The 12382-nt window shown below is 43.4% G+C and overlaps 1 protein-coding gene and 1 long non-coding RNA gene across 2 annotated transcripts; both read left to right on the forward strand.

The window, feature by feature from the left end:
- The first annotated feature begins 107 nt into the window (after positions 1-107).
- LOC309332642 lies at positions 108-1087 on the forward strand. Its single transcript, XR_014152276.1, has 2 exons — positions 108-211; positions 758-1087. It is a non-coding gene; the product is annotated as an uncharacterized lncRNA (long non-coding RNA).
- Positions 1088-2960: 1873 nt separating this feature from the next.
- LEPROTL1 (leptin receptor overlapping transcript like 1) lies at positions 2961-11324 on the forward strand. Its single transcript, XM_081845713.1, has 4 exons — positions 2961-3110; positions 6036-6111; positions 7877-8063; positions 8519-11324. Exons 1-4 carry the CDS (start codon positions 3095-3097, stop codon positions 8633-8635), a joined length of 396 nt encoding a protein of 131 aa, XP_081701839.1. The 5' UTR covers positions 2961-3094; the 3' UTR covers positions 8636-11324.
- Positions 11325-12382: the final 1058 nt, after the last annotated feature.

Consider the following 12382-nt stretch of genomic DNA (forward strand, 5'->3'; position numbering starts at 1 on the left):
GCCCGCCTTTCGCCACTGGAGGGACGTCCGACAAGGCTATGGGATGATTGGCCATTCCGCCCGTCGCCCGGCAATGCTATTCGTTGGCTGGAGAAGCTCCTCTCCTCTCACTGGCTCTGCTGGCCTTGGGAGGCGGGGCAAAGCAAGCAGCAGCCGGGAACCAATGGGCTTGTGCAGGGTGTACATTAGAGTGTATCGTCTCTTCCGGTGAGTCAGTGTCAATAAACAAAGGCCGCTTACAGGGTCCCCAACTCTTTGTTGGACTACAATTCCCATGATCCCTTTCTAGCAAGACCAATCGTCACGGGTGATGGGCGTTGTAGTCCATCGACAGCTGGCGACCCAAGCTTGAGGAACACGGGTCTGGACACGGGAAAAGTTCCCCAGTAATAATGGATTATTATTGTGGTTGTTTGGTGGCAAGCAAGCTGGAGTCTTGTGGCACCTTACACACATTCAGCACACTGTGGCTTGAGATGTTGTAGGCAGGGGTATACTTGCACAAATCCATGAAGGAAGCAAAACAGACATATATGATGCAATCTATTACTCAGCTGTGCAATGCACTGTATGATTCAGTTAAGGTTGTGAACAGTGGAGGTTTTTTAAAAAGAACCTGGCCTTTTAGCAGCAGCTTGATCTGTGGGTAGTGACATTATAGTAAAAGGTAAAGGACCCTGGATGGTTAAGTCCAGTCAAAGGTGACTATGGGGTGTGGCACTCATCTCACTTCAGGCCAACGTTTCAACACATACAGCTATCCGGGTCATGTGGCCAGCATGACTAAACTGCTTCTGGCGCAATGCGACACTGTGACGGAAACCAGAGCGCATGGAAACGCCGTTTACCTTCCTGCCACAGCGGTACCTATTTATCTACTTGCACTGGTGTGCTTTCGAACTGCTAGGTTGGCAGGAGCTGGGACCGTCACCCCATCATGCAGATTTGAACCGCTGATCAGCAAGTCCAAAAGGTTCAGTGGTTTAGGGCACAGCACCACCCTCTCCATTCAACATTTACTTGACATTATAGTAAAAGGTGTTGGCTCCTTTATATTAAGTAATTGCAATAAAATGATTTTTCCAGTGCTATGGATATTTGACCTTTTATTCCCCACTCCCACACACATTCAATTGTATTAATTAATCTGTGCAGATTTACAACGTGCCTTCCAATTGCTTTATAGAGCATACACAATGCCACCTTTTAAAAAAACACCACATTATACACATAGATTTGTTGAGAGCTGTTCTGAATGTCCTAGGCCAGGGAATCTCTGTATGCCTTCTGGACTTGGTGGATTGATCATTTACCTTGAATCATGGTGCGGTTTCCAAAAATAAGCTCAGACACTGGTACAATTTAAATGATTTTATCATTTGCATCTTGTTGCACACGCAACTATGAAATTGCAAAGTTAAGTGTTATACAAACAGTTTTAACTTGGTCTCTCAGAAACCTGCTTAAACTATCAAATTAGTAAGAAGAACCAGCCTATGAGCATGTTGAATGGTGATGAAGGGAAGTAATGAGGTTGGAGGGAAAAGGTATAAAAAGGAGGCCTGTGCATAGGATTGGAATATAAGCAGGTGAATAACATATTTCATTATCAGTGGTGGGGACGGGACTTCCAGGTTCATGGTCGAAGCCATTTTTAAAAACATTACCCCAGGAAAGAAGTGAAAGCTGCTTAAGCAATAGACAAATCTAGAATATTAAAGCGTAGTAGGTATTATTAGGCACAAAGCTCCTCCCCGCCAAACACCACCACCAACAAAAGGCAGCTGCAAAGACAGGAGTTCACTGTTTCCAGCTCAGTTCTTATTTTACGTGAAAATTAACGCTACTTCAATTCTCTTATCTCTATATTACAAGATGGATGGGGCCGCAGTTGGGAGATAGTGACTGTCCTCCGTTAATATTTTAAGAAGGAGACAGAGCTGAAGCTGGTTTAGATTTGCAATCAAAAGTCCCTTCCCCTTCTCTCTTTCATTCTGGTTTTCGTTGGATGAGCCAAGGTGCCGTCCAATCCCATCTTGCACTAAAAATCCCTGTTCCCATAAAGGTAAAGGGACCCCTGACCATTAGGTCCAGTCGTGACCGACACTGGGGTTGTGGCGCTCATCTCACTTTATTGGCTGAGGGAGCCAGCGTAAAGCTTCCGGGTCATGTGGCCAGCAGGACTAAGCCGCTTCTGGCAAATCAGAGCAGCGCACGGAAACGCCGTTTACCTTCCCGCCAGAGCGGTACCTATTTATCTACTTGCACTTTGACATGCTTTCGAACTGCTAGGTTGACAGGAGCTGGGGGATTCGAACCGCCGACCTTCTGATGGGCAAGTCCTAGGCTCAGTGGTTTAACCCACAGCGCCACCAGCGTCCCTTCCCTGTTCCCATGTTGTTGTTGTTGTTGTTTCGTCATTTAGTCGTGTCCACCTCTTCGTGACCCCACGGACCAGAGCACTCCTGTCTTCCACTGCCTCCCACAGTTTGGTCAAACTCATGCTGGTAGCTCCGAGAACACTGTCCAGCCATCTCGTCCTCTGCCGTCCCCTTCTCCTTGTGCCCTCCAACATCAGGGTCTTTTCCAGGGAATCTTCTCTTCTCATGAGGTGGCCAAAGTATTGGAGTCCAAGCTTCAGCATCTGTCCTTCCAGTGAGCACTCAGGGCTGATTTCCTTCAGAATGGAGAGGTTGGATCTTCTTGCAGTCCATGGGACTCTCAAGAGTCTCCTCCAGCACCATATTTCAAAAGCATCAATTCTTCGGCGATCAGCCTTCTTGATGGTCCAGCTCTCACTTCCATACATCACTACTGGGAAATCCATAGCTTTAACTATACGGACCCTGTTCCTATAGACGTGTCTTATTTTCGCCCTGGAGGAAGGAGCAGGCGAAACGCCCTACAGAACCTGCAAGTTGCGTCCTGCGTGTCCATCTACACATTTTTAAGTCTACGGTGCCATCCGACTTCTGCCCGCCCGAAGTCCTCCTCTGTTCTGAAAGAGCGCTCACTTCCGGGTTCCGTCTGGCCTTCTTCCTCCTGCTCTGTGGTTGGCTGGGAGCGGCCTGTGCGCGACAATAACAGCAGCATCATGGCCGGCATCAAAGGTAGCGCCGCTGTGGCGGTTCCGAGGGGTGGCATGGAAAGGGCCCGGGAGCAAGGGCGGGGGGGGGGGCGTCTTCCGTGCCAGGTCCGGGAAAGGACGTCGCCCCTCAGCCCTGGCGGTGACGTCTTCTGGCGAGGGGGGGGGAGAAGAGGGACCGCGTTGTTTCCATGGCAACGTGCGCCTTCCCCGCCTGTGAGGATGCGCCGCTTGGCTAGAAAAGCGCGCAAACGGAGAGAGTGTCTCGTCGGTCTCTTTCTCTGCTGCCCCCAATACCTGGACCCACATTTCGAGGCCTGCGTGGCGTTGACGCTCCCCACCCCTCACGTCCGTTTCCGACATCCCTAGGCATGGGGCCGGGTCGCAAGGCGAGCCCAGTGTTGTTGCCGGAAGCAAGGCCCGTCTCATAGGAGTTTTAACTTTCCTAGTTAGCGGGTGTAAGCGATGCAGCTCCAGAGCATGTGCAGAGATAGTATTCCCCCCCCCTTCCCCCAGAGCCAGGTACTGGGGAAGAACAGGGGAGGGATGACATCTTAATGTTATTGTTAATTATTTGTATACTGCCCTTCTCATGCGTAGATCTCAGTACGGTTCACAACATAAAAATGCAATATTAAAAAACCACAAAATTATTATTATTATTATTACAGTGGTACCTCGGGTTACATACACTTCAGGTTACAGACTCCGCTAACCCAGAAATAGTACCTCAGGTTAAGTACTTTGCTTCAGGATAAGAACAGAAATCATGCTCCAGCGGCACACGGTCACAGCAGGAGGCCCCATTAGCTAAAGTCGTGCTTCAGGTTAATAACAGTTTCAGGTTAAGAATGGATCTCCAGAACGAATTAAGTACTTAACCCGAGGTACCACTGTATTGCCTTTCTTGTCAGCTCTCTGAAGGTATCCCAATTGTCATGCAAAATGAAATCTTGGGCTCTGCAAACCTTTGGGCTGCAACCCAATGCACACTCGTGGGAATGGGCATGGCTAAACTCTGTCAGCCAAGCTTTGCAATACCTTAAAATGCAATAAACATTGTGATCCTGTGCCTTTCCAGGCAGACACAACACCCCGCTGAATGCAGTGCGGCTGCCGAATAAGTGTGTGTAACATTGCAGCTACACATATATTGCGGGATAAACGATGAACCTGATCTATTCCACAAAAGATCCTGTCACAATGAATTGGTTAGTCTGAGCTGGGAAAGGACTTTTTGATGGTTTTGTTGCATTAGACTATGCAGCTTCTTCTGGAATTCAGCACCATTTAGCTTGGAAGAATTTGCTGATTAAGAAACACACATAGGTTTGCCAGTGTTTCTCAGACTTGGACCCCTAGCTGTGGTTGGGCTACAGCTCCCATCATCCCGGACCTGCTAGCTAGAGGTGATAGCTAGGGATGATAGGAGTTGTATACAACAAGAGCTGGTTTGAGAAGCACTGAATCAATTCCAGTAAACTTGATCTTGCAACCTTTTGAGTCTACAGTAAAAGTTACCAGATGCAAAGGAGGAAGATGAGGCTCCTGTGCATTTAAATAACTGTTTATTTGACACATTTCTTATTTGTCTCTCATCTTGAAGTGGTTCACAATGTTAATCTTACACCTTTAAATAGCAGTATACATACATACTTGGAGGGAGGCTGGGCTAAGTTTCGTAAATAGGAAGGAGATTTGGTACATTGCAAACAAGAATAAAAGAAAGTGGAGTGGCTTTATGAGAAATGTCACTGATTTGGTCAGTGATACTGGGGCAGAAGGGACGCGGGTGGCGCTGTGGGTTAAATCACAGAGCCTAGGACTTGCCAATCAGAAGGTCGGCGGTTCGAATCCTGCAACGAGCTGAGCTCCCGTTGCTCGGTCCCTGCTCCTGCCAACCTAGCAGTTTGAAAGCACATCAAAGTGCAAGTAGATAAATAGGTACCGCTCCGGCGGGAAGGTAAACGGCGTTTCCATGCGCTGCTCTGGTTTGCCAGAAGCAGCTTAGTCATGCTGGCCACATGACCCGGAAGTTGTACGCCGGCTCCCTCGGCCTATAGAGCGAGATGAGCGCCGCAACCCCAGAGTCGGTCATGACTGGACCTAATGGTCAGGGGTCCCTTTACCTTTACTGGGGCAGACAACAGGGAAGTGCTGATACCTTAATACACAAACTTATATAAATTAACACAAAAGTAAGCCTTTTTTAGTTCAAAAATGAGACTTCATCTTATATAAGTACATAGGATTTTGCTTTTGTCATGAACTTGCTGGGTATACTTAGGTAAGCTACTTTGTCTCCACGTCAGTCCCATTCTGAAATATGGAGAAAATAATATTCATCTACCTTACAGAGATGTTGTAGGAATGGCGGATGTAATTTTTGCATAGTACTATGAACAGCCGGAAAAGGCTATATAAATGCTAACACTTTTGCAGTCTTGACAGTTAAGTCAATATCATTTAGTAATTTATTTACTGATGTCCTTCCTTTCCATGAAATCAGCAGCAACCCAGCATAAAATTGGGTTCTCACCAGCAGTTCTTAAATACAACAGAACAGTCATGAGATCCCCAATTATCAGCATCAAATTTATAAAGTGTAAATATAACTGTTTTTCATCTCACATAATGCATTACTTATATTATTTTCATAAAGAACATTCTACCAGGAGCTGTCAAAGCAGTTCACAGCTTATATAGATGTAATTTTGGGAAAGGGGGCCATTTACACTATTTTGTTTTGCCCCCTCTTATTTTTTTCCAAGCTAGAGTTGCATCTTTGCTATTGTAGGGTGTATTCAAAGTGACTGAATGAGAAGGCTATTGATGAGAGGAATAGAAGCAGTACTTTGGTCTCCCTTCTGCCCGCAGTTCTTGTTAGTAGAGGGGGAAAACTGATCAAATATTTTGGAGGACTGATACAGTTTTATGTCTGTCTTTACAGCTTTGATTAGCCTGTCCTTTGGGGGAGCTGTTGGACTAATGTTCCTGATGCTTGGTTGTGCCCTTCCGCAGTACAAGTAATGCATTTTCAAAAGCATATTCTTGTTTGCTGTTGTCTTAGTTTCCTTTTTAATTTCTAACTCTCTTTTCTTACTTCGTAGCTATTGGGTTTAAATAAGCAAACAAAACCAACACCAATTCTGGCAAATCACTAGCACCCCTTTGCTGATACTTTTGAGTGGTCTTATGTCAAATCAGACAATTAGTCTGCAAAGTCAGTAACATCAGCATTAACTGCAGACTCTTTAGCGTTTCAGACTGTTTTCCAGACCTGTCTGTCAATGTCAGAGATTGAAACCAGGGTCTTCTGCCATAGCACTTCCCAACATCTGCCAACTGAGCATAGACTCTAGCTATATGATGAAATTCTAGTTGTAATTTGCAGCTACAAAGGTGCTCTGTTCATTATAATCCATATTGGATAGTTCAGGGTTAGCCAATTTGACCTCCAGGCGCTGCTGGACTATCCCATTATTTCTGCCTTTTTGCCGTACTGGCTGGAGTTTATGGGAGTTGGAGTCCAACAATATCTGAGGAGCACCACATTGACTTATCTCGGAATCGTGAATAGACCTGGAGATAGAAAGCCTCTCAGGTTGTAATCCAAAAAGTTTATTCTTCTGAAGAGTCCTAAAGCAATAAACAGAGTGACTTCACAGCTTCAATCTGCCCTACAATATAGCTTTGGGTTCGAAAGCATGTCAAAATGCAAGTAGATAAATAGGTACCACTCCGACGGGAAGGTACACTGTGTTTCCGTGTGCTGCTCTGGTTTGCCAGAAGCGGCTTAGTCATGCTGGACACATGACCCGGAAGCTGTACACCGGCTCCCTCGGCCAATAAAGCGAAATGAGCGCCGCAACCCCAGAGTCGGCCACGACTGGACCTAATGTTCAGGGGTCCCTTTACCTTTACCATTTTATATATAAAGGTTTATATATATAAGAAGGGACGCGGGTGGCGCTGTGGGTTAAACCACAGAGCCTAGGACTTGCCGATCAGAAGGTTGGCGGTTCAAATCCCCGTGACGGGGTGAGCTCCCGTTGCTCGGTCCCTGCTCCTGCCAATCTAGGAATTCGAAAGCACATCAAAGTGCAAGTAAATAAATAGGTATCGCTCCGGCGGGAAGGTACACTGTGTTTCCGTGTCCTGCTCTGGTTCGCCATGACCCAGAAGTTGTACGCCGGCTCCTTTGGCCAGCAAAGCGAGATGAGCGCCGCAACCCCAGAGTCGGTCACGACTGGACCTAATGGTCAGGGGTCCCTTTACCTTTACCTTTAACAGCCTGAACTATAAATTGAAACAAATCATATGACTTTCTATTCCACTCTCTTCAATGCATCAATTTTGTTACTCTAGTTGAAAAGTTGCTTATATGCTTAATAAATTTGTTCTCCTTAAGGTGGAGATACCACTGTTAAGAGATTATTTCAAAAACTGTCATATTAGGTCTCAGCATCAAACTCACCTGGGCTGATGTAAATCGGTAGTGCCTAAGCTTTCTTACCATGTATCTGATCTGGCCCTAAAAAAATGGTCTCTCCTATTCCAAAGGGCACCAAGCCTTGGGTTAGATGTTTTGTTGGACTTGTATTTTCCCCAGCTGTCTTTGCACATGATTTTTATTTGCATTATCATGAATTATTACATTGCTTATATATGGGTGTGGCTGTTTTATTGTGTTTTGCTGTGTATTGTAAAGGCAGACTTTATTATCTAACGATACTCTGAGGACAAGAGGAAGAATACCTGTCAAATGTGATTTGCTTTCTTTTCTTCTAGCGAATATTGGCCTCTCTTTGTCCTGTTCTTCTACACCCTTTCTCCAATTCCATACTGCATAGCAAGAAGAGTCGTCGAAGACACAGATGCTACAAGTAATGCCTGCAAGGAACTTGCCATATTTCTTACGACGGGCATTGTTGTCTCAGCATTTGGGCTCCCAATTGTGTTTGCCAGAGCATTACTGGTTAGTAATTCCTCCTTTTGAGCATGTGTTTCACTGTGGTGTTCTGTTTGTTTAAAAAGTGAGAAGCATAGAACAGGTCAAATGATGTTGGGTATAAAGCTTGTAGGCAGGACTCTAGATTATTTGTCAGAGCATCTGGCAGATATAGAGCCCAGATTATGGTATCAGGCACATAAAACTGTTGAAACAAATAGGATTTGGCCCTAAACAGGATCTATTTGGGAAGCCACCTCAGAACCCTCCGAGCTCTTAAGAACAATGGGTTCCACATGTAAGCAAATATTATAAATGTAAGAAGTGGCTTGCATCCAATGTAATCACTCTGTGAACGGAAGGAGCTTCTTCCATTCACAGAGCAATTACGTTGGTTGCAGCTCAATAGGTAGCATAATGTGTACGTGTTTGCTTGCTTCTTTCTATATGCCATGTAACTCTCCTTTCCCCCTCAACCATAGATTCGTTGGGGAGCCTGTGCACTTGTCCTCACAGGAAACACAGTCATCTTTGCTACCATCCTAGGGTTTTTCTTGGTATTTGGCAGCAACGACGACTTCAGCTGGCAACAGTGGTGAAAAGAGTTGGAAAGAGAACTATCGGTATCTTGTGTCATTCAGTGGCCATCCATCCAACAGCAAGAACGGGCAATAAAGCGAATGTACTCTTTCCACAGAGGGACTCTAGGTGTAGGATACTCTGTAGTCACTTTTCCTCTCCTTTCACGTTCAACTTCTAACGTCTTGCTTGATTTAAATGTTATTAATTGTTGATGCTGTTTTAGTTTAATGCTTTACTTTAATGTGGGGATCAGAATGCTTAAATGTGATGTTTAAATCTGTGTTTTTCTTTTTTCTGTTTTTTTGAAGAACATAACTGCGTTTAAATATGAAATTGATCTTTTGACCATGAATTATTTTTAAGCTACAATGTACAATCGTGTAACCAAACTGGCAGCAAACGGAGGTCACAGTCCAGTCATATGGAAGTGTTTTTGAAGCCCTATCCTGCACAGGTATTTTTTGAAGTAAGTCCCACTGAGTTCAATAGGGCTTACTCCCGAGCAAGTGTGCATAGGATTGTTCACATATCCTATTGAACTTAGTAGTAGTGAAGCATGTGCTCAACACTCAACCCCTTTTGAAATAAATAGAAAGTGCTTAGATATAGCTGGCATGTGCTGTTTATTAGCAAATGTGAACATGGTTATGGGATTTTGGAAGTGAAGTGTAAAGAGCTGAAGGGAGAAGCACTTAGCAGCTGATTAATGGGTTGCTTGTTTCCATAGACAGCTGAAAATGTGATAATGCCAATAGTATGGGGATAGCTTTTAATAAGGGGATTTTTTTATTATTTTGGAAGTTTATGCTCATTGTACAAATATTTTGCAAGTTTTTATTATTGACACTCCAAATGAGGAGGGGGAAACCTAATTTCTCAATGGGAAGTGGAAGACGTCTGACATTTAAAATCCACTTTTTAAAAAATCCCATTTTGAAATATTTCTGTTTATATGTATTATACACTTTGAAAATCTATGAAGTCAACTCTTTATATGTTTTACCAAAGGGGAGGTAAAAGGAACACCCATGTAACTACTGATTATGGGCACAACTCAGCCAGAAGATCTCCTGCACAGGCCACGTAGAAATGAATGGTAGTGCTCTTGTCCAGGTCCCTTTTATTGTCACCGTGACATGTGCAGGAGAACTACTCAGTGGATTGCACCCACTATGTTTGCAAAGTATAAAAGGAGAATTTCTGCTTCCCTTTTTAATTTATTTTATACATGGTATAAAAAGGCTTTTCAAATGTAGATTGAAACTTTTCACTGTAGGTAATAACTTACCTGACAGATCAATTATTGTATTGATATACGGTCAAAGCTTGGCTACCTTGCAGATCTTTGACTATGAAGGTTTTATAGTGGTCCTGTCAATGTTCCGGTTTATGCATTAATAAATGTTAATCATAATTGTAGTTCTGTTAGAGTATATTACACGTACCATACAATATTTATATTTGTTGCATACCTCTTAATTGTCTTTTCCATTAACCATAAATAACCGTATTTTGTAGATCCAATTCTTTTGGAGTGGTGCTTTGCTGGTGACTCGTTAGTAAGATACTCAGATGTCTCTGTCTGTGCTCTCACACTGTGCAGTCATGCAAACTAGCCAAGTCTAGCCAAGTGATATAGTCACCTGAACACATTCATTCCACTCTTAATATAGCTTTCTGCTATATTATACTCAATGGAGCTTTCTTCTTTCTTCCCTGACTGGTTCATAGATATGCATGCTCCACAGTGAACCCCTGCGTACACATCTAGGCATCGCTCACCTCCCCAGCATCTTGGGAGGGTGAGAGGCATCTGGATAGAGATAAAGGCAGTGAGTATGTATTGGTCTCCCATTGCAAGTAAGAGAGTTGAATGGAAGCTCTTTGCTGCATCCTTCTACCGAGAGAACTCTGTCCATGGTAGAGAAGCTGCATCATGTCCTCCTTCATGTGCTGGCATCATAAAACAAAGGAGTTGATGAACAGATTCTAGTTATCAGGGCATCAGTCTACAGAAGCATAGGCGATGAATGGGTTCTGTTTCTTAAAAATAATGTGATACCGACTTAAAATTTAAAACTAAGTCTGAGGGGTGATCTTGACGGTTACATCCCTGTTGTAACTTCAAAAAACATTTTTGTCCTGAGATTCAAGAGGAGAAGAGGGACATGTACTAAGTGATTGTGAAGTACTTGTGCCCAGTTATTTGAATCCTGGTCCAAGTTTTAAATGTCTGAACATTTCCCCAGGTCTTTCAAGGATGTTGAAGCATGACTTCTGCATGACACAGATATTTATGCTCTCAGATCCTTGAAATTCCTTTGGAAATTCTTTACATTGACAGTGGAACAGTTGTAGCTGTCAAATAGATGACTCATTTAGTGATCCTTCCAATCATGTATTATAGCAAATGAGTTCTTTTCTCCCCTGTTGTACTGTTACTTTTCTTTGTGAAATTACTGGCTACTCTTCAGTTGGGCGCCAACTCTATTATATTTAATAGTAGTGTATTTTCTGTGTATTAATTGTGTGGACAGCATTGTGATGGTGATCTTGCTTATTTTTAGACATAGTGCTGTCTCCTATTATCAGGTTAGACATTTGAGAGGTATGTCTTTCTTCATGTAATATGCACTGAGCAGCATTGCCATCCTTCTACAAAGAGAAATTTTGATGAGAAAACAATAAAAAATTTAAATATCAGAATGTTTTGGCTTTTTAATGAGCATCTTCTCTTAATAACAGGATAGAAAACCAGCTTCACAATAATGTGTGAAGTAGTTTTTCATGCTTGGAGAGCAGCAAGCCAATTATCTAGTCCTGATATATAGATGTTAGTTGGTCTGATTAAATTGGCTCAGACAAATAGATCTATGGCTTGGCTCTCTTTAAGTTTTGTTCCATCAGCTGAGCATATAGACAGAGCTGTGTGTACTCCCCATCTAAAAAATAAAAAAATCACTCCAAATTCTGTCTCCTCCACAAATTCACAAGTTGCAGGAACCCAGTTTAGCAAAAGCAAAAGTGATATTGATGTAAACGTGTACAAAATAGTCCAATGAACTACACATAATACAGTAAGCTAAAAATAATACAATCCAAGGTCACTGAATGTATACAAGCTAGTGCCACTATGTAAACCAAAAATAGAGGAACAAGATTTTCCATTCATAGAAAAGGGGTAAAAATGGTTTACATCAATGCCACTTTTATTTTCGTTCCTGTGACTTTGTTGCCTGCCATTGAGGACCCCTCCTGTGTTTTTCATCACCAATTCACAAGACGGTATTACTTACCTGCACATTGTTGGGAGGCTGTGGATTACAGGAAAAACTAGATTGGAGGGCAGCAATGCCGCAGGCAAAAGGATCTTGGCCTTTCTTGCTTATTGCTATATAACAACGAACCAAGGGAAAAATGCAGCAGTTTAGGGCCAAGATTAGCCCAGTTTTGAAGTTTCAGTTTGAGAGAGGAAAAGGGGATGAGGCTGGAGTTTTCTTGACCCTTCGCAGTGTTTTTCAAACTTTACAGACCCTCCATATGTTCCAGGGACAGTCCCGGATTTACAAAGGCCACCCCGGTTTCTGATTTGATTTCCTTAGGACATCCTTATTTTAATCAGAGGGTATGGAGTTGTCTGACCCCGGAGCCATCTGAAAGCAGCCCTGTATAGGGAAGGGGTTTTTGTTGTTGTTGTTTTTTATAAAAGAGTAATGTTTTATTATGTTTTTATATATGTTGGAACCTGCCCAGAATGGCTGGGG

The sequence above is a fragment of the Podarcis erhardii genome (assembly GCF_964252035.2).
Source record: "Podarcis erhardii genome assembly, chromosome: 17".
NCBI classification, from domain to species: Eukaryota; Metazoa; Chordata; class Lepidosauria; order Squamata; family Lacertidae; genus Podarcis; species Podarcis erhardii.

Bases quoted from the DNA above. Each gene is read 5' to 3' on its own strand.
- LEPROTL1 (XM_081845713.1), top strand. The intron at 6,112-7,876 runs GTAATGCATTTT...CTTTTCTTCTAG, and splicing joins TGTGCCCTTCCGCAGTACAA to CGAATATTGGCCTCTCTTTG. The intron at 8,064-8,518 runs GTTAGTAATTCC...CCTCAACCATAG, and splicing joins TGTTTGCCAGAGCATTACTG to ATTCGTTGGGGAGCCTGTGC.